At 29.1% G+C, this 24,012-nt stretch overlaps 1 protein-coding gene and 1 long non-coding RNA gene across 2 annotated transcripts; one reads left to right on the forward strand and one right to left on the reverse strand.

Moving 5' to 3' along the window:
* The first annotated feature begins 9,137 nt into the window (after window positions 1-9,137).
* Window positions 9,138-16,231, forward strand: LOC114937019 (G protein-coupled receptor Mth2-like). The gene is made up of 5 exons (XM_029310377.2): window positions 9,138-10,679; window positions 12,124-12,202; window positions 14,649-14,842; window positions 14,928-15,093; window positions 15,617-16,231. The coding sequence occupies exons 1-5, from the start codon at window positions 9,551-9,553 to the stop codon at window positions 15,954-15,956; spliced, it is 1,908 nt and encodes a 635-aa protein (XP_029166210.2). The 5' UTR covers window positions 9,138-9,550; the 3' UTR covers window positions 15,957-16,231.
* A 2,540-nt stretch (window positions 16,232-18,771) lies between these two features.
* LOC114937018 (uncharacterized) lies at window positions 18,772-20,651 on the reverse strand. The gene is made up of 4 exons (XR_003820807.2): window positions 20,563-20,651; window positions 20,012-20,205; window positions 19,575-19,700; window positions 18,772-19,029 (listed from the first exon to the last, which is right to left on the reverse strand). It is a non-coding gene; the product is annotated as an uncharacterized LOC114937018 (long non-coding RNA).
* Between the last annotated feature and the right edge of the window lie 3,361 nt (window positions 20,652-24,012).

Genomic DNA, 24,012 nt, shown 5'->3' on the forward strand with positions numbered 1-24,012 from the left:
ATTTATAATAATGGTGACATCTAAAAAATTCAATCGGTTGTCAACCCCCTCCTCCATGGTGAACTGCAATCTAGGATGGAAAGAATTGAAAGTGTTTAAAACTATTTTAAGCATGGAGGGTGGGGCCGCCAACGCGATATCGTCAACATATCTAAAATAAAATGGAAATGACAATGGAATCGCAGCAATCGCTCTACTTTCCAAATCTTGCAACGTGATATCCGCAATAATCGGTGAGAGGGAGGAACCCATAGGCGTGCCAAAAGTCTGTTGATAACATACATTATTAAACATAAAATAAGTCGAGTTCATAATAAAACGAATTGCCAATAAAAATTCATCTCGTGGAATAATACACTCTTTTTCAATATACCCCCATCTGTTAATTAAACTATCAATAGCCATATCCAATGGTACGTTGGTGAACAATGATGTAACATCTAGTGAAACTAGCTTCACATCACTATCCACACATAAACCATTTAATTTGTTCACTAATTGGAAACTATCAGAAATAGCCGAATCAGGTTTCGGAATTGCCTTATATATTATCTTATGTAAAAATTTTGCCAAGTAATAAAGAGGTGTATTCCTAGATGACACGATGACACGTAAAGGGCAATTCGGTTTATGCACCTTCGGCAGACCATACGCTCTCGGTAAAACCCCGTCCGTGCAGTTCAGGGATTTATATGTTGTTGAAGAAATGTAATTCTTCGTTTTCCATCTCATTAAAATTCCGTGTAATTGATTAATTAGGTTCCTAGTCGGATCTTTTTTAACAACAGTATAAGTATCCCGGTCAGCCAGCAAATCACACATTTTGTCCATGTACATATCTCTGTTCATCGCAACCGTGATATTACCCTTATCCGCCTTCATAAATAAAATATCGGGATTGTCTTGGATGAATTTACCCGTCAATTTGTAAGCTTTACAAAAACTATTTTTTGTGTGAGTTTTTTCTGACATGGAAATATGGAATTTATTTATTATGGGAAAGGCTCTACTTCTGACTGCAGATCGTTTTTCCACAGGGAGTTTAAAAATATTTTGTTCCATATTTTTCAACAACTCTATGGTGGTTTTATCTTTGTCAAATACTGGCAGACAGATATTCTCTCCTAACCGCAACAAATCTCGAATTTCATACGGTATCGATACGGATGATAAATTTAAAAACCCTTTATCTTTTTTGTCAGCAACATCAGGATTTAAAGAAACAAAGGAAGTCGGGCTCAAGGAAACGCTGAGAGACTGAGACGGCCTTGACTCACATGGCCTTGAAGAAAATTCTTTCGTACACGTGTAATAATATTGGATAGGACGGATATTTCTATTATTGAATTTATTTTGTTTATCTAAGAGCCATCTAAATTTATCATCCAGTCAAACCCGCTCCTTATTATAAAAATAATGTAATGATTTGCTTTGCTCACCGAAAAACTCATTACAATAAAACACTGGGAGATCTGTCATGATGTAACGAACGAGTTCATAAATATCTAATCTGACTTTGTGCTTCTGTCTATGAGCATCATAAATTTCATTTCTTAAAATGTCTTTAATAGTACGTCTTATAATAAATTTGTGTTTCAATACAGACTTATAATGATATAAATTATTAGCATAACAAGAAAGAAACATCAGATGAGACGGTGTAACATCCTGATTTAAACAATCTTTTAAAAATTTGATTCGCAAGTTTAATCTAATCAGTCTCTTATTTAATTTAATCCAATCCTTCAAATGTTTGACCGCGCTCCAATTAAAACTGTGTCCAACAAATTGGAAGAAATTCCTCAACGGACGCATTATTACAGCCAGCGTAAATTCAATATATAAAAAAAAAAAAACTATTAATCTCGGCTCGAATTATTGTGTTACAATAAAAATAAAATCTTGACGGCAATCGGAGCCTATGCGGATGACATGCACAAAATTAATAAATTAAAATGAGATCTCAAGTCAAACTCATTTATTAAATTCTAAACGTTTCGACCCACTTCGGGTCTTCTTCAGTAGCTGCAAAATACAAAGAAACAAAAATAAAAGATAATCGGTACAATCAGAAATATATAAAACTCGTATACATACAATCCGCAAATAAATTAAATATCATTCTCCTCCCTATTCAAACCGTCCGGCCGTCGGAGTGTCTCCCTAACGGTGACCATCGTCAGGAAGGAAGCGGAGCAGTGACTCCCTTACCAACACTAATCAACATGGTATAAATTAAACGTAGAACAATTCACAAGAATTAAAAATTAAGAACCGGGAAGAACACTCACCCCGACAGCAAAAACAGAGAGAAGACGATGCTACACGTGACACATCACTCTAACGACTGACAAAATTTAAATATCTACCTGAATACGTCGGCTTATGAAACAAATCAAACTCAATGCTCCCATTATTTATAATAATGGTGACATCTAAAAAATTCAATCGGTTGTCAACCCCCTCCTCCATGGTGAACTGCAATCTAGGATGGAAAGAATTGAAAGTGTTTAAAACTATTTTAAGCATGGAGGGTGGGGCCGCCAACGCGATATCGTCAACATATCTAAAATAAAATGGAAATGACAATGGAATCGCAGCAATCGCTCTACTCTCCAAATCTTGCAACGTGATATCCGCAATAATCGGTGAGAGGGGGGAACCCATAGGCGTGCCAAAAGTCTGTTGATAACATACATTATTAAACATAAAATAAGTTACCAAGAGAACTCCATAATAATGTAGTTTATAAAATTGATTGTATGGATTGTGATGCGTCGTACGTAGGGCAGACGGGTAGATTGTTGAAAACTAGGATGAAAGAACATCGCAACAACATAAAAAGAAACGCGTCACAATTATCAGTCATATCGGAACATAGATTATTGAACCATGAATTTAATTGGGAGGATGTAAAAGTCTTAGACGAGGAGCCTTTTTTAGGTAAACGTTTGATATCCGAAATGATCCACATAAAACGTCAGAGGAATAGTTTAAATTTACATAGCGACACTGATAAATTAAACGAGAATCTTGATCTGTTAATAGAAAAATTTACCAAAATCTAGCTTTGTGATTTTACATAGCCGGGTTTTTTTGTTAGACTTTTGACATGAGTGCCGATTAGTTTAGTTGTTTTTATTTTTATTTTTATTTTCATATTTTATTTTTATATTTGTTTTTTGCGTATATATGTATCGACTGTGTCGAGGTAGAATACCGCACAGTCGTTAGAGTGATGTGTCACGTGTAGCATCGTCTTCTCTCTGTTTTTGCTGTCGTAGGTGAGTGTTCTTCCCGGTTCTTAATTTTTAATTCTTGTGAATTGTTCTACGTTTAATTTATACCATGTTGATTAGTGTTGGTAAGGGAGTCACTGCTCCGCTTCCTTCCTGAAGATGGTCACCGTTAGGGAGACACTCCGACGGCCGGACGGTTTGAATAGGGAGGAGAATGATATTTAATTTATTTGCGGATTGTATGTATACGAGTTTTATAATTTTCTGATTGTACCGATTATCTTCTATTTTTGTTTCTTTGTATTTTGCAGCTACTGAAGAAGACCCGAAGTGGGTCGAAACGTTTAGAATTTAATAAATGAGTTTGACTTGAGATCTCATTTTAATTTATTAATTTTGTGCATGTCATCCGCATAGGCTCCGATTGCCGTCGAGATTTTATTTTTATTGTAACACAATAATTCGAACCGAGATTACTAGTTTTTTTTTTTTTTTTTTTATAATATAAATTATGTGTAATCTAATTAAAATAATAGTTTTAAAAAATTTAGCATTGTTGTAATTAGAATTAAAATTACTTACATTACAAATTAAAGATTAAAGATTGATAAATGATCAAAAATACTAAAAGAATTAAGAAAATTAAATTAACATTGGTAAGATTAAAGTTCAAATTAATTAAAACGCAAGTTAGAAATTAAAAATTAATAAGTGGTCAAATTGCTAAAATATTAAATGAAAATTAGACATTAAAAAAAAAAAATAAATAAATAAATAAATAAATAAAAATAAATTAAGTTATATTCAGTGAAAAAATATTTTGTATGAAAATAAGAAAAAATAGTTATTTTATATATAAATAGGAATTTTCAGTCCAATTAAGAAAGCTCTTTACTATTTAAAAAACAGTGTGTAAGCTTCGCTTAGGCGCTCAGTGTCCTCCTGCAGGTTCAAACCATTTGCCTGTCTTTTTATATAGATCATCTTTGACACCAGTCTCTTCTCCAGATAACGCTCCTCATCCAAAACCTCAACATTTTCCCAATCGAATTCGTGGTTTAGCAATCTATGATCTGTGATCACTGACTTTTGGGAAGTATTTCTGGTAATGTTTTTTTATGTTCACCAACACGCGTTTTCAAAAGTCTCCCCGACTGACCCACGTAAGACGCATCGCAATCGTTACATTTAATCTTATATACAACATTCTTACACAAATCACTAGAAACTTTGACTTTTTGTATAATTTATTTAATGTAACGACTGAGCTTATTGATCCCTGTATAAGACATTTTTGTATTTAGATCCTGGGTCGCTTGTTTGAAATGAAATGAAATGTCCGATATATAAGGTATGTTAAAAAATGAGCTCGCTTCATTGTCCATTGTATTATTTTTGTCAACCGCAAATATTGTGTTGTAATATTAGTAAGATTAATTATTTTGTCAAGTCTATAATGAGAAACCTAAACCATCGATAAGTGTTAGGTTGAATGTGGATAAATTGAACAAAGTAATAACAAGAACCCATTATTCACATACTATCTTTGAGCCTTCCTCTCTTTCTTCGTTATATGAAATCGAGTTAGATCCTTCAAAATTTAATGTTCCAACAAATCCGCTTAAAGAAATAAAAAATAAGTGGTTTGTTAACATCTCGTCCTTTGACATTCCACATGATGTACAATGTTTTTTACAACTGGGAGAGAATTTTAGTCTACCCATTATTAATAAAAATAACGCGGTTATAGATCTAATAAAAAATGTAGCTTATTTATCAAAACAGATTTTGTTTAATAACTGCTTTCCTAAACGTGTAATTGATCGTTGGGTTAATAAAAAGGTTAAATTTTTTAAAACATAACAAAAACATAAATGAATCGAGTAATGAGCGAAATATTGTTGATAAGTCTCCTTTCATTTCACTACCTTATGTTAATAGCTTAGGCGATATCGATTGAATTTTTAAAAATATTTGATTTAATGTTGTTCATAATGTTCCTAAAAAACCGAATCACTTAATTACACTCGGCAAGGATAGACTGCCTACAGATAAAAAGACTGAAGTAGTTTACAAAATTAATTGTAATGATTGCAACGTGTCATATATCGGACAAACAAAGAGACATCTATGCACACGTGTAAAGGAACATTTCAGCAACATCAAAATGCATTCGAGTAATTTATCAGTTATCAGCAAACAAAATTGAATTCGATCACGATTTTGACTGGACTTCGCCTGTTATTTTGCATAGTGAAAAACACGTAAGAAAAAGAGAAATTGCTGAAATGTGTTTTATTAAGAAAAATAATAAACGCTATTAATTTACAAAAGGATACCGACAATCTAAGTAATATCTACGACAAAATAATAAAAATAAGAACGTAGATATTTGATTAAAAAAATAATAAAGGTCGTTTAGTCTCCAATAACTCGTCTAAGAGTCTTGACGTGTTGTCAAACCGACACTATGTTCGTTCTTGACATCTTAAAATTATAATTTTATTTTTATTTTTACAAATATGTTTCGCTTCTTTTTATCATTTTGTAATATTGTTAGTGAAGTAATTTTGTTTTTTATTGTATTAATCTTTGTCTATGTATATCTAGATCACTTGATAAGGACTCAAAGAAGGGTCGAAACGTTGTGATTGAATAAATAATATTTGTCAGTACGGTCGAGAGAATTCTTACCTTTTTTTAAATTCTGTCTGGCGATTCTCAAATATCTACGTTCTTATTAAGATATTTGTTTAGTTGGTTAATTATAATTTGGCTCTTATTAGCCGTTTGATACTTTTAATAAAATACTAAATTAATTAACAAAGTGCCGTGTCGTGTTTTTATAATTAATCTGAAATTAACGCAATACATACAGTAAAAGTTAGTATATTTAATTTTCAAGAAAGTATAATTTTAAGCATTGAAGGAAAACTATCAGAAATATTCATCTATTTTTCTTCTAGTTTTTCTGCTTAATTCACTGTGCGTAATTTTTAGCTCTTTGTATATCATATATCTCTTTAGTAATTATTATTTTTATATGGTAATTGAGTTAATGTATATGTATGTATACTTTAGATTTTATTTAGACTTTTTTAATTTGAAGAATAAAATCGAGATTATAAATTTATAAAATATCTGATGGATATACGTTTGAACTGTCGCTATTTTTAACATTCCTTAATTTAATTATTAATGATTTCCTTGATGCGCACTATGTGAGAGACGAACAACTGTAAACCGGAAAATTTTGCGTAAAATTCCACAGCTTCTATATTAGCAAACGTATTATTATCTATAAATTGAGGTAAAACATGCATAAGATCTTTCTGATATCCGCATTTGATTGCTTTCCAAGATAAATTTTTTGTATTATACATTTGCATATTCTGGTATTATAATATATACAGAGTGTCCCATTTTAATCTTCCCGGGCAAATATTTCGAAAAATATGGACGATACAGAAAAATGTGTCAAATAAAAGTTGTTTAACTCAAAGGGGAACATAAGATAGTGCCACTGATTTGACCTTGTAAAGTTATTTGAAAATCACGTGAAGGTCAACTTCAATTTCTTAAATGGAACTACCTATTTTTCATTGCATATTCTTATAGATTATCTCAAGAGCTTTCCAAAACCCTATAATAAAGTATTTTTTATGGAGTACTTTTTGAGTTATAAAGGTTTAAAGTTAACAATTTTTTGACATAAAATATAAAATATGTTGTAAAATATTCAGTTTTCTGTAATTATACCTTAATATTTTTATGCACGAGAGAAGACTAATCAATTGGTGTACAAAAACACATAGTTATTTAAAAAAAAAGATGCAGCTGCATGTTGAATATTACATATTTTTTTAAACAATTATCTATTTTTTTTATACCGGTTAATTGGTCTCATTATTCTGTGCAAAAAGTATTAAGTAAGATATAATTACCAAAAACTGAATATTTTACAAGACATTTTACAATTTATATCAAAAAACTATTAACTTCAAACTTTATAACTCAAAAAAGTATTTAATGAAAAATAACTTTGTTACAGGGTTTTGTAAAGCTATCATGATAAGCTATAAGAATATGCAATGAAAAATAGATAGCTCTATTTAAAAAATTAAAGTTGACCTTCAAATTATTCTTTAAGATTATATCGATGGCACTATTTTATGTCCCCCTTTGAATCAAACAACTTTTATTTGAAACATTTTTCAGTATCTTCCATATTTTTTGAAATATTTGCCTATGGGATACCCCGTATATAAAAATTTTGTCATTATTTATCTGTTATCTAATTGTTAAAGTTGTCCTTAAATATTTTGATATTTTCGAAATTATAATAATTCTCTATTGAAGATTATTATTCTTCTCTCAACGGTTGAAGATTATTATTCTACGCGGCTAAACGTCCTTTATGACCTCGATTAATCCATTTATGCATACTTATGCAGAATATGTAATTTATTAATAGAGTTTTTTTCCTTTACATCCTGTGTACATGATTTCGCTGCAGATATAGAAAACTTTTTCAACATTATCGCAATGATTCAATTTTCACAGTTGTTTCGTCTTACAATTAATCCTCGCGTAAATATGCTTCTTGTGCGCTCTTTTTATAACGCATTCACCAGCATTCATTTTGTTTTTGAGATATTAATTTCGCTATCACAATTGAATTGACATATTAATGATATTATCAATAACTTATTTGTTTCCGCAATTCCGATATACCTCGGATTGAATTCCGAAATTATTGTTGCATTATTATCTAACAATATAAAATTTATACAGAAAAATCTTTTATTATATTACCTTTTCGTTGCATAATAAAAGTAAAAGTTTGTTGAATAAATTTTTTATTTGATCGTTTGCAATCCACATTTCAAAATAGTCAACACTTTAATTTCAATTATAAAAGCTATTCAAAATAGAAATATATATTTAACTAACTCGATGTTCTCTGTGTATCTTTTCTATAATCATATACTTGCAGAATCAGCATTATCGTTATCTAGCTTTTATACATTAAAATAAAAGACTATGTCCAGTTTGGGCCTGCCAGTGAATAGTTATGAGTCATATGTATATTAATCGATAGGAGAGTACTTATACAAAGTACGAAACAGAAAGTTTTAATTGTCTAGTGGACGTGCGTATGTGTGTCATAACAAAATATAAGCAATACTTACAATTAGAGTTAAACATACTTCATTTTGTTCTTTATTGTCATACTTTATTTCGTTCCTCATTCTATTTATCGAAAATTGAAATCTAATGCGGATTTCAAACGCGGTATAGAACGATTAAATAGCATGATCAAGTTATTAAATTGAAAATAAACTCCGTGATTCATCAGTCGTTTAATAAATGATTAATTTATGCATCAAATTGTGCTTGTTTAATTTAATGAACTATCCATATACATATAACATAGTATATAAAATATTTCGACAATACTTATTGTTAGAATCAAATGTTTTTCTCTCTTTTTTTATTGTTTAATATTCCCTATTTTTTTAATGTAACTCAAATTACGAACTTTTAATTTCAAACTCGAATGTTCTTAATTTGATCGTCATTATACAAAATTTATATTTCTTTATATTTGTAGAATAAAATTATTCTTACGCGTGTGTTATCGATTAATTGCCATTTAAAATTAATTTTTATATTTACAAATATTAAAATAACTAAAACTAAAATTTAATATAATATATTGCAGAATTAGTACAACTAAATATGTTTATTTTATTTTTTTGGTCAAACTATCGCCAGTAGAAAATTTAACAAACGTTCTTTGTTTTCATTGAATATGTAAAAGTAAATGTGCATAATTTTATAGTAAACAGTGTGTATGTGTGTGCGTGTATTTTCTCGCAAAGCTATCGACGACTCGTCGTCCTCGACAGTTTCATTTCTTCTCTCGTACAAGCATATGTTCTTCGTTTCTTTCAAAATAAGACGTCAAAACAAAATATAGTGATAAATTACGCTTTATTGAAACTAGCGAGATAATTAAAATCCGCGTAATCATTTACGTTATCAGTGTTAAAATAAAATCAGATCAATATTTCGAAATTTTGTTAAGAAACTCAAAAGAAAGATAATTCGACTTTATAATATGTGTATAATTTGCACTTAATATCTTTTTCAATTAATAACATTAGTATAAAAGCCTGGATATATATCATTTTAATATAAAATTTTTAAATGATTAAAAATTCGAAATCTAAAGGAGAAATAATGAATTAACAAGCTTAACTGATTTAATAATCTAAACACTCTGAGATAAATCTTTATGTAAAATAATGTTTAAAAAAAATTTGGCGTTTTTGTGTTACGGGTTTTTTATCCTTACAATTTCATCGAAATCTCAGCAATATTACACCAGCAACAATGAAGAAAAAGATCATAATTTGACAGTACAATACAATATAGAAACGGATTCTACAACAATTTATAATGATGAGATAAAAACACTGCAATATAATTTGTATGAAAAATTTATCAACAGACCGCGATATGGAATACACGATGAATTACGCATTATTTTAACGAATAATGATCTTAAGGATGTTGATTCGATATTATATAAACTAAGCAGGCGTTCTGTTCACAATCATGAGGATGATAACAAAGTACCGATGAACTCTCACACCAATTGGACAAATGTCAATCATAAAAAAAACTTTACGTCAGAGGATGTTTATGAAAACATTTTTGAAAAGAGTGATTTCATGTCAAATAAAGTCTTTGAAGATTTTAATAAATACAATAATGAAAGTAACGTCATCCCATACGAAATGTGCCATAATAATACTTGCATTTTGCTCTGTTGTCCTCTTGGTTATAGCATGAGATTGAATGACAACAAATGCATTCCCCAAGAAATTAAATACGTTTTTCCGAATGTATACGAATACATAAACAATTCAATACAAAACAAAAATAAAAGAGTGGACGAATTTTTTCAATTAGCCGTCCACGATTCGTGTCTAGAAACACTACGTGTTATGGTAGACGAGGGTCATGAGCATGATTATAAGATTTTTACCAATGGTTCTATTTATTTATCTTATTATAAAACATTATTTAAATCGACATCATATTGTCTCGGCGTCTTCTTGGAACGGGGAAATAAGTTTGAAGTGTCTTTCTGTTCAGAAATTTTAGATGAAGTCATCAAGAACGCGATGGACACACCTGAGGTCCGCTCAGTATTCCGAGCATTTAAGATATATGCAGGCTCGCAGATAGTGTGCATATTATTTTTGTTTGCAATATTTCTAGTGTATTCCATATTGCCAGAACTCCGACATGTACACGGCTTTTTGTTGCGCAATTACAGCGCAGTTGCAACTATCGCAACTATAGTTAACATTGCGAAAGTTATGCATTTCAAAACGGAAATACCGTATCCCGTCTGCATTACACTTGGTACAGTATATCTCTCAATACATTATATAACTATATGCAATCAATGCAGCGTATACTTGAAATAATATATTATCCGTGTGTATACTAAATTATATATGTAAATGCAATCAATGCAGCGTATATACTCAAGCATAATGTATATTTGCATATTAATTTATTGTTATAATTTAAATAAATAATTTGTCAAAAATGTAACAATTATAAATTAAATTAAAGTTTAATGCATTTTAATTAGAACTAATCTCAATTCGCCTGAATATACATATATATACAATATATATGTAAGTGCATCTTTTTAATTTTAACAGGCAAATATTTGGAAATCACGGGGATATAGAGAAAAAATTGTTTTATACAAAAATTGTAGGGTTCAAAGGGGGACATAAGGTGATGCAATCGATTTGACCTGGGATAGTTATTTGAAGGTCATGTAAAGGTCACCTTTAATTTCCTAAATAAATCTATCTATCTTTTATTATATATTCTTGTAGGTTATCTCAAGAGCTTTCCAAAACCGTATAATAAAATATTTCATGGAGTATTTTTTGAGTTATATTAGAAGTTAATACTTTTTTTACATAAAATGTAAAATACCTTGTAAAAAATTCAGTTTTGATAATATTATTATATACCTTAATACTTTTATACACAGAATAATGGGACCAATCAATTGGTACAAAGAAAACAGATAACTGTTTACAAAAAATGTAATTTGTAACATGCAGTTGCATACTTTTTCCTAAAAGCAACTATGTATTTTTTTCAATTGATTGGTTACATTATTCCGTGCATAATAGTATTAAAATAAATTGATCAAAAATTGAATATTTTACAAGATATTTTACATTTTATGTAAAAAAATTAATAGTATAAAATAATAGTATTAAAATAAAATTATCAAAAATTGAATATTTTACAAGGTATTTTACATTTTATGTAAAAAAATTATGAACTATAAATCCTATAAATAAAAAAATACTTTATTATAGTATTTTGTAAAGCTCTAGAGATAAGCTATAAGAATATCAAATGAAAAATGGATAGTTCCATTTAAGAAATTAAAGGTGACCTTTACATGACCTTCAAATGACTATCGAAAATCAAATCAACGACACCATCTTATGTCCCCCTCTGAGCCCTACAACTTTTGTATATAAAACATTTTTTTCTATAACTCTGTGATTTCAAAATATTTGCCTGTAAAGATTAAAAAGACTCACCCTGTATAGCGCTTTAAAATTTCGCTCCGTTTAAATTAAAATAATATTTAATTTAATATTAATAGTATCAATGTTTATCACTAAATTGTTATAAATTGTGAGTGCAAAAAAAAATTATAAATATAGAGGCAAAAACGTAAAAATTTTGCGATACTGTATTTTAACGCACGTTCAAATTAAAATATTATTTTTCATTATAGCCTTTATTTTTACTCATTTTGCAGCCTTCTTGGAATATTTCTTTTTAATGTCGGGTTTCTTCTGGCTAAGTGCCATGAGCTTTAATATATGGTGGACATTCAGGTAAATTGTCAAGTATTTAATATTATATTTTATATTTATATTTCACTTGCTGTTCATTTTAATTTGTCTTTACAGGATTGCTTTGTAGTATTATAAAAAAGAAAAATTTTGTTAAAATTATGTAAACTTTTTAAAAGTAAAAATATAGTTTAATAGGGTAGAGCGAGATTAGTTGAGCATAGGAGCAAATTGGGCAATGTCTATTACTCGGCATGCATTGCGCATAGAGGAATGAACCTGCGTGAGCAAGAACGTGAAGATCTCTTCGCAAATTGTTCAGTTGCAACAAGTTTCGTGAGGTAGACGCACACACGCTTTATTCATTTTTAGGTACTCAAAGTAACATTATTATTTAAGTTTATTAGTCCCAACAAAAACAACTCGAATAAAATTGAAATAAGTAATTTTAATATTTGTTATTATTATATTTTCTAATGCTATTATTCAAATTATATTTTTTAAAATAGTTTTTAAGTTACAAGGACATATTTTGAAAATCATATAGATGGGATTAATTGGGACAAGTGGCCCAATTTACCCCAATACTAGTAGCTTTATACGAAATGTTAATTTTGCTGTTATTTATTTTAAAATGCGTACATATAAACAAAAAACTAACAGATTTTTATTTTAAATTAAACAATTGTTTTATTTTTTTGTTTTGAAGTTATGTGACAATGTTATATTTCATTGATTTGAAAAAAATATGAAACATTGTCAAATTTGACAATATTTTATACAAGGAGTTCTATAGCAAACCTTTTAATGGCAGATTCCTGGGATTTTTTCAATGAAAATGTCAAAACATCAATAATTTTCGAGTTATAAGCGATTAAAAATAAGGGGTTTTTTACAAACTAAATGGAAATACAATATTAACAAAATCACATTCTTTTATTAATTTCATGTAGAGTTTATTTTAATAGTATATTAGCTAACAAGTGCGGGGAATCGTAAATCGGCCGAGAGTGCGGAAGTTTGGTGCACGAGGCGAAGCCGAGTGTGACAATCCGCACGACCGATTTATGACCCGCACATGTTGGCTACGATATTTTGTGTGACCGGTGCGTGGAAAGGGAGTCCTTTCTAAAATCCCATTATGTGCGGAAAAGGCGACTTTTCGCGCGCCGGTTGCACAAAAGAATTTTAATTTAAGGCTAAATTACAAAGATACACGATGGCAAAAATTGAAAACATGCAAAAAATTATTGTCTCTCTCGACATTTTCACCGAGGAAAAATCATCTACAAATGATCCCAGGAATCTGCCGTTAAAAAATTTGTTATTAATTTTGGAACATCCTGTATAATCTTATTAAAGTTCAGTAATGTTTCATAATTCATTTTGAGTATTTCTTGTTGTTCACCTCCTTGCCCAACATACCTCACACGTTGGCTCAACCTATCCCGCTAGTGGGAAACATTGGGTCACTCTGACAATCTTTATTTAAAATTAATTTTTTTTTAAATAATGAGATGCAATTTAATTCGACCGAAAACTGGTTATTTATTTATTCAAAATAAGTACACACTACGTTTTGACCAACATTGTGATTTTTATCAAGTGTTGTTCTTATATATTCAGCAATTACATTAATTAAAGATAGAAACGTGAAAGTTCTCCTGTCATATCGACAGTCTGTTAGCTACTGTGTGTATAGTAGCTAACAGACTGTCGATGTGACAAGAGAACTTTCAAGTTTCTATCTTTAATTGATGTAATTGCTGAATAAGAACGACACTTGATAAGAACCACAATGTTGGTCAAAACGTAGTGTGTACTTATTTTGAATAAATGAGTAGCCAGTTTTTGGTCGAATTAAATTGCATCTCATTATTTGTTAAAATTTGTCACTGGCGATCAACAATTATTTGTGAAGAATTTTTAATTTTTTCTGTTCTCCATGTATATTTAAAATTTTTGCATGCATAATTAAAAACCTGAATGTCGAATCTCTTATTTAGTACTATATTTATAATCATATTATAAATAGATCAATTTTTATAAGACTTCAAAGAAAAAGTTGCTCAATTAGCTCCGCTCTACCTTACGCGATAACGTAACAAACTTTTCTTGACTTTTTCTTACAAGCTTGATATTTATAACGCTGTGATCTTTCTTTTTTTATATATAAAATAAGGCCACCTCGATAATTTTTTAACATAAATACATTTTTTGTTTCTGAAAAGTAAATAAAAATTTAGATTATCTTTGTCTGTAGAATATTTATGTAAATATATAATAGCCTCTAAATATTATACTATTTCTTATGATAATTGAGTGATATGTGTCGTCTGTTGTATTATGTAAACGTATTTTTATAATAACGTAGAATGGATTTTCGAGAAAGCCTCGATCAAAAAGACGAACATTAATTTAACCCTTTTACATCGAGATTTCTTTCATCTATACTTATTGTTAGTTAAATATGACATGTAAATTACAGAAGCTTCTGTTCATTACAAGAAAACATCAGACAATCAGAGAAAAAGAAGTTGATGTATTATGTGATTTTTGCGTACGGTGGTCCGTTTATACTTGCTATTGTTTGTGTGATCGTCATAGATTTCGTTTCCGAGTATTTACCAATAAATTTGAGACCAGAATTTAAATTAGGAAATTGCTGGTATTTTGGTGAACGTACGTCTCAGATAAATCTATTAATGCCGTATTTTAATGTAGTGTGCAAAACAATATAAAATTTTAAAACCTATCATACTTATAGGTAAGGAAGCGTTTGTGTTGTATTTTTATGGGATGAAAAGTGTCTGTATCATTAGTACCATTTGTTTATTTATCTCTACGGTACTGAAGGTCAGACGTTACGAAAAGGATACAGGCTTTTGTCTAACAGATTCGAAAAGCGAGCGGTATAATGACTATAAGAAATGGTGCGTATATTTTGACATTTTTGTTTTGTTATGTAATAATCTTTTAATTTGTTAATGAGATTTATGCAGATATATTTTTGTCAATATCTTTGCTGATAACATCATATACTCGATTGATCCACTTTCAGATGAAAGAAAGATGATTATTTGAAAGGAATACATTTTCAATGTATTAATTTTTTTCTTTCTAGTTTCTTTTCTTTTTTTTTCATATAATTACATAATTTTTTAAGAAATGAAAAACATTTATTGTTGTAATTAGTATCGTGTTTTTTCGAAAGTCTGTAATTCTCGAAATTTTGCTAATAGTGAGCATAAAGTTAATATTTGGTTCATAAGAAATTACACTTTTAAAATACATTTAAATTACACGTTTAAAAAAAATTTTTAAACAACAATTTTTCTTTTTTTCTTTTTTAAAGATTATTACTTATTTTATTATTTTTCTCAGAAATAACTTGATAAATAAAATTAATTATATTTATTGAAAAATATGTAAATATTAATATATATTTGTTTGCAGGTTTAATTTATATATGAAGTTATTTATCGTGATGTTTATCGCGATGGGCATAAATTGGATTGTGCTTACAATGTCATGGTTGTTTGAAAAATTAATAACCTATTACTTATTTTATGTTACTGCTTTGTTAGACGTTGTGCAGAGTTTTTGTATCTTTATTATATTTGTATGGAATAAGAAAATCAAATTGATGTTACTGAAACGATTCGGATTCAAAACAAATGTAAGCAACATCGAGCACTTGACTATCACGTCAGAGGTGTCTATGCAGGAAAAGAGGAGTTCTTCCGCACAAGAAAACTATTACACGAAAGATTTGTCCGTTGGGATTAAACTCTAATGTTGCAATGTGTAAAGAAATATTGCAAATCAGGAACCAACGATTAATCACAATTTGATATAATTTTATAATTTTCTAATAAAAAATAACTTTAAAGTATTAGATATTGATGGTTACGCTTCTTCAAATAATTTAATTTAAAATTTTACATATAAAATTTATCTTATAGACACATAGAGAGTTGTATTTCAATATGATTTCATAATTAGTTAGATAAAGATGAGATAAAAATATGTACATTTATTTTAGATAAAATAAAAATGTTTTTAAATGTATTACAACAATAATTTTGACACTATATATATTTAAAAAATGATTTTGTTTAAAATATATATAGATAAAAGAAAATTATATAACGATTCATCTAACTTCTAGATAATATTATTTTTAAGACTGCTTATGTATATTAACACAGTTACAAAAAAATGTAAATTATAAAGGTTATAAATTATAAATATAAATAATTATAAACTTGGCAAACTTGATTTCGACGTAACTAGCAATTTTATTCAATACTTTCACGAAAATTCTATAACATAATATTACACAATAGTTTTTACCAATGTTGAAACATACAAGAACATATTTAAATGTTAAGTTAATAATATAAATATAAATTTTATAAACATACCCATCAATTAAAATGAGATTAACGCAACATAACACCTGTCTTATTTAAAATTAATAGTTAAAAGAGGAACACGTCCCATCGCTATGATGTTTCGTCAACGACTAAATTTAAAACGCAACACTAAACAATCTTTATTATTTTGTCATAAATATTTGTCAGATTATCAGTGTCTTTCTGTAGGTTAACAGTATTATCATACTTCTTTATGAAGAACATTTCAGCAATCTCTCTCTTTCTTATATGTTTCTCATTATGTAAAATGGTCGGTGATTTCCAATCAACGTCATGTCCAAAATCACATCTATGTTTACTCAAAATCGAATGATTAGACTCATGTAATTTAATATTGCTAGCATGAAAACCCAGATAGCCAATTGATATCAGAAAGAATTCTTAAAGTTTTCTTCTTCAAGATTTGGACATCCAAAAATTGGTTTCGAAAGCCAACATAAGGAGATCAGAAAGAGCTCTTATGCGTCGTATTTAGAGAAAAAAAAGATTTCTTCTGACAGTCATCGAAAAGATGATTTTTTTGAGATATCTTGTAATAGAAATCAAAAAGATTACTTTTTTGAGATATCTCGTAATAGAAATCAAAAAGATATATTAAATTAGATCTTTTTAGAAGTTTATGTTGATGATGCCAATAAAACTTATTCTAAAACATTCGAGACACAAAAAAAATGTTTTTAATAAAATATTTAGCAAAATTCCTAAAAGGGGTTTTTTGATGAAAGACAAGAGACAATTTTTTCCTTCATATTATATTCATCCTTTATTCTCATATACGAGGTGTGTTCAAAAAGTATCGCAAATTTTGAATTTCCGCGGGTTACGTATATTCGATTTTCGATTTTTTTGTGGCGTTATGTTGGTACTCATGTTTCTCATTTATGCCGACAAGTACGGCCATTTTGAATGTTTAGTTAATTTTTGACAGCTGCTTTGCTTGCACGTGTTTTGGCTCGTCTTCGATTTTTGCCTATTCCAAAAAATGGATCAAAGAATCTGTATCAAATTTTGTGTGTTGTGAACCCATGATTCGTCACCAGTTATGACCCTCTGGAGCAAATTTGGGTAGTCGCGGACAGAGTCCAACATCTCCTGAGCAATGTTAATGCGATGCTGTTTTTGGTCGAAATTGAGCAATTTTGGTACAAATTTCGCGGCGACCCGTGTCATGCCCAAATCATTGGTAAAAATCGAATGGCACGAGCCAATCGATATGTTTAGGTTCTCAGCAACTTCTCTAACGGTGATTCGACGATTGACCAATACTATTTTCTTCACTTCATCAATGTTTTCGTCTGTTGTTGACGTGCTCGGGCGTCCGGCACGCTCTTCGTCGTTCACATCTTCTCGGCCCTCGGAAAACATTTTGTACCACCGATAAACGTTGCCTCGGTCCAAGGTAGCTTCACCATATGCCACAGTCAACATTCGGAATGCGTCCGCGCACTTAATTTTGTTTTTCACACAAAATTTGATACAGATTCTTTGATCCATTTTTTGGAATAGGCAAAAATCGAAGACGAGCCAAAACACGTGCAAGCAAAGCATCTGTCAAAAATTAACTGAACATTCAAAATGGCCGTACTTGTCGGCATAAATGAGAAACATGAGTACCAACATAACGCCACAAAAAAATCGAAAATCGAATATACGTAACCCGCGGAAATTCAAAATTCGCGATACTTTTTGAACACACCTCGTATTTCTCTTCCGAGAGTTTATTTGCTAAATATTTTAGCAGGGATTTTGAATATGTTGAGAGTAAATATTGAAGCTTAAAGGAAAATTCTTATTAATATGAGAAATATTCACAAACAAAAATATACGATAATATTATATATATGCCTATTTAGGGGTTACTATATATACATCTACATACATACATATATATATATATATATATATGTGTGTGTGTGTGTGTGTGTATTTTGAATACTAAAATACAAATATAAACTTTTTTAAACATTATATATTTATATTAATATATAAAATATAATATAATATATTTTTATAATATAAAATGCTTTTTATGATTTTTAATTAACTATAATAATTAAAAAATTTATTGAACTTTAAATGATTTGATTAAATAAAAAAAATATTAATTTATAATAAAATAAACATTTTTAATATATATTTATAGATTAATATATATTAAATTAAAATCGTAAATATAATAAAACTTTAATAGAAATAAAAATGTGAAGAAGAAAAATAAACTATTATGAAAAAAATAATAATATTAAAATAAAATATTATGAAATAGAAAAAATAATATAAATTTTTATGCCAAAATTTTAAAATTATATTTGAGCGTGTTTTTTTCTATATAACGAACTCGATCACTTGCATGTTGTAGCCATTTTTGAATTGTATCTTGTACGTCAAAGATTGTACAATTACGCCCGGAATTGATCATAGTCTCTGAAACTAAAAATTATATAGTTAGAAAATAAGTATACAATTAAAATATATTCATACTAACACTTCATGATTGGCAATTTTTATGAGATTCATCAAGGAATTTGTTATTGTAATTCATGAATAAAGAATATTATTATATGTATATTGTCGTATATAAGCTTGTGTAATAATTTTAGTTTTAAAATAAACTACATAAATACTTTTTAACAAATGGTATTTGTAAAAATGAAAAAAGTTACAATAAAAACAGGAAATAAATTTTTTAACGTTAAATTTTTAAAACTTTAATGATAACGTTTATTAATATTACTACTCTATGTTAAACAACTGTGGTTATTTTAGACATTATCACATCTACTACTAATTTTATTGTTATTAATGTATACTGATTTTATTTTTATTATTTTTATTACTTTTATTTTATTATTTTTATTACTTTAATTACTATTATTTTATTATTTAATAAATAAAATAATAATAATATAATTCAAAGAAAAATATAAAAGTGTATATATGACAATTATTATGTCCACAAACTTCATATCTCTTACTTTAATAGTTTTTTTCTGTCCTGTCCATGATAATTTACATGACAATTCATTATTTAATATTAATGTCAAAGCTTGTCGAACATGTTTTTTAACATCTTTACCACCAATATTTTTAATTATTTTTTTCTGAAAAATAATACAATAAATGTTTGTATTATTATATAATAAAAAACAGTAAATTATAGACCTTAAATCAAAATGGTTAGTAAATTGTAGTAAAACAGCTTTTATGTTTATTTAAAAAAAATAACAAATAATAAATTGTAGATATATTTCTTATACAGATAAATAAATAAATAGTAAGATAGATATACATATAGATTAGATAATCAACGTAATTAAAAATTATACATAATTATGAGCATTTTTTTTATATTGTAAAATTAAAAAACAAATCTTTAAAAAAATTTAGAAACGATAATACATAAAATACTTACATATTGTGCACGAGCTATTGCATCTTTTCTTAACAATTTATTAAAATTTTCTAATTCTTGAACTGTAACAATCGGAAATTGTGGTAATATATTTTCATTATTTCGCTGCGGTTCATTACTATAGAAATCTATTAAATGCATTTCAATAGAGTTTATTTTATGCAAAATAACTTGCATATTATGACGGCATGTTTCTGCAAATAGAAACGTGGTGTTAATCAGTTAACTTGGGTAAGTTAATATATTTCGATTACAGTTTACGGACTAGTCTCTCGTATTCTTGATAAAATATCCAGTCCTATAATTTCTATGTGTATAAATACATTATATATATTATTATGAATATTTTGTATCTCATATTCTTTGTTGATATTATAAAATTAATTTATAATAAATGCAATTTGATCATATGTTAAACATTTTTGGTTATGTTAACTTTGGAGTCGGTTATATTATCAAAAAATTGGTTTTATATTCATTACTTTAATATTTTATATCTTGTATTTTTTGTAGCATTTATTGTTTAATTAATATTTACATCATAAACTTACCTGAATCATAAAGCAATCGACAACACACGATTATTATACGTTAATTGTAGCTGCATATAAAGAACACGTGAAAGCACTGAGTATATACTATACACTGACACTGGAACACAATATACATATTAATATAATGCGCAAGCGCGCGAATAAATCTAAAATACATCATATACAAGATAACGTTCTGTTGTCTTCAATAAAAAATCCATAAAATTAGCTGAAAAAAGATTTCTTACTGATCTCGTAAAATAATTTCTCAAACAAGATATCTTAAAGAAATCTTATAATAGACTTCTACAAATTTAAATCTATTAGAAATTATATTGAGAGCTCGGAAAGCAATCTTTGATAATATTTCTAATTGACATGTCTTTCTGACATTCGTGCTATCTGGGAAGACATTTATGCACTAGAGTAAATGAACATGCTAGCAATATTAAATTACATGAGTCTAATCATTCGGTTTTGAGTAAACAGATGTGATTTTGGACATGACTTTGATTGGAAATCACCGACTATTTTACATAATGAGAAACATGTAAGAAAGAGAGAGATTGCTAAAATGTTCTTCATAAAGAAGCATGATAATACTGTTAACCTACAGAAAGACACTGATAATTTGACAAATATTTACGACAAAATAATAAAGATTGTTTAGTGTTGCGTTTCAAATTTAGTCGTTGACGAAACATTATAGCGATGGGACGTGTTCCTCTTTTAACTATTAATTTTAAATAAGACAGGTGTTATGTTGCGTTAATCTCATTTTAATTGATGGGTATGTTTATAAAATTTATATTAATATTATTAATAATAAGAATATTTTTAAGTCAGCTCTTTAATTTTTAAACAACAATCTACACTTCATTCCTCTCGACTAAAGAGCTAAACGCGATGTTATTGCGACAATTAAGAAAGAAAGAAAATTTGGAAACTAAGGAATTTGAATCCTATGGTTGGGATTTCAGAAATTCCCCTTGTTCTTTCTCTTAACATCCCCTGTAAAGAAATAGGCGAGAAAAATATTGGTCCGAAAGTCGGCTGGAATAGGGAATCGAACCCGAGACCTTCCGCTTGCCGGGCGACTGCTCTTCCAGCTGAGCTATTCAGACACTTACAAATCAATATTTCTCTCAATGTTTATACCCCCCACCCCCCACCAAGGCGTCGTAATTAGGTCCAAACGCGACGGCAAGCGGAAGGTCTCGGGTTCGATTCCCGATTCAGCCGACTTTCGGACCAATATTTTTCTCGCCTATTTCTTTACAGGGGATGTTAAGAGAAGGAACAAGGGGAATTTCTGAGATCCCAACCATATGATTCAAATTCCTTAGTTTCCAAATTTTCTTTCTTTCTTAAGGGGATGCCGGAGAGACGGCCGAATTTCGCTAGGTTAGCACCACACATATCTAAACATATGCACGTATACACATATACACATGATAGGTTAGCACCACACATGTCTAAACATATGCACGTATACAACACATATGCGTGAAAATTTCCTGCACCGATTTCGTATTTATTAGGCTTTTAAACTTATATCTAAAAATATACTAATTTTTCTTCATTCAATTTCTAGTCGGAACCTATCTTATTTTGTACGTACAAACAGCAGAACTTTTATATTAAACAATTATTTTTTTTGACCTGACGACAGAAGTCGATAAAGAAATTTTAGTTTTTAAATTTTTTTTTGTTTTTAACATAAAATCAGTAGGTTCCCACTTTGTTTCTGTACGTGTTTTAATTGTGGAAAAGCATTTATTATTTTATTAAACCAATAAAAAGATTTTGGTGCAGAAAAATCTATAATCATCTGATCGATAAAACAAACATCCGGCATCCCTTTCATTGTCGCAATAACATCGCGTTTGGCTCTTTAGTCGAGAGGAATGAAGTGTAGATTGTGGTTTATATTATTAACTTAACATTTAAATATGTTCTTGTATGTTTCAACATTAGTAAAAACTATTGTGTAATATTATGTTATAGAATTTTCACTTGATCAGAACCACAACCAAATGGTCGAAACGTCGTGAAAGTATTGAATAAAATTGCTAGTTACGTCGAAATCAAGTTTGCCAAGTTTATTTTCACCACTAGCGTCCAATATTAATTTTGATTGATAAATAATTATATAATGCATTCATATTTTAATTTATAATTTTTATCATATATTGCTTAAGTTATACTGCGTAAGTATTTTTGTGGTATGACATTAAAGACGTAGAAAATATAGATGTTTATCTTACGTTTTGTCAGAAATTTGTGTGCCAAAATTAGAAAAAGAAATCAATGTCTATGATCCCCCTTTATTTTTTCATTCGAGAGACAAAACCATATTTCCATTTTTATTTCTTTTTCTAATTTTGGCGTAAAAATTGTTCAATATCCGCAATCTATATTTCCTACATCTATTGGTTTGACCCTAAATCAAATTATCTGAACATTATTCTAAATAATTTAGTAAATATAACACTGTTTTTTATTTAAGATGCAGTTATAGATAATACATATTTTTTATATGTATACATATATAAAGATAAGATGACGCCAAAACTTTATCTAGTATATATGTACTGATACTGAGTATATATGTACACATCATTGAAAAAAATCAATGATTTTAATCTTTTAAAAATTTTTCTTTAAAAAAAATGTATGTAAAAGCTATACAATATATAGCGCGTTACTATTATTATATTTATAGGAGATGCTCGCTTAGAATAAGAAATTATAATAAATTCGATTCTTGTTCTGCTCTCCATTGTTAACATTTATTCAAAGTTTTTCTTGTTATACAAAATATTATTAAATTTCTTTAGATAATTTGGATTTCGTTTACGACATAAGTTTTCCTTGTTACACAAAATATTATTAAATTTCTTTAGATAATTTGGATTTTGTTTCCGACGGATCTCTGTCTGGGTAGCTACGTTTTGATACCTTCTTTTTGGCCACTCTCTGGAGAGATACGAGGTGGTTTCCTCCACGGGATAGTTGAGAAGGTCTCCTCCGGATGCTGAGGACTCACTTTTAGTAATCCGCCGAGGGGACTGGCGTTGAGTTCTAATTGAAGGTCCTCCTCGGAGTAAATAGAACAGTTGTTTCGGTGTCTGTTCTCCTGATCGTTGGCCGTGGGCTGATTTCGGCGTCCGTATGCCAGGTGGCTGGCTTCTGACCGACTCCGGCGTTTCTACGTTAGAAGATCGGTTGGGAGAAGGCTTCGGCATCTGTATGTCAGGAAGCTTACTTCTGATCAGCTTCAGCGTCTCTACGCAAGGAGATCTGTTGGAAGAAGGTTCCGGCGTCTGCACGCCAGGAAGCTGGCTGCTGATTGGCTCCGACGTTTGCACGCCAGGAAGCCAGCTAGTGGTTCGAATTCGCGATTTCTCTGGAATCCGGATGATGGACCCTAATCTCGGGAGATTTCGTGGCGACGAGCAAGCTTGG

Source organism: Nylanderia fulva, unplaced genomic scaffold (genome assembly GCF_048542155.1).
Source record: "Nylanderia fulva isolate GAGA-0341 unplaced genomic scaffold, ASM4854215v1 Scaffold173, whole genome shotgun sequence".
Lineage (NCBI taxonomy): Eukaryota > Metazoa > Arthropoda > Insecta > Hymenoptera > Formicidae > Nylanderia > Nylanderia fulva.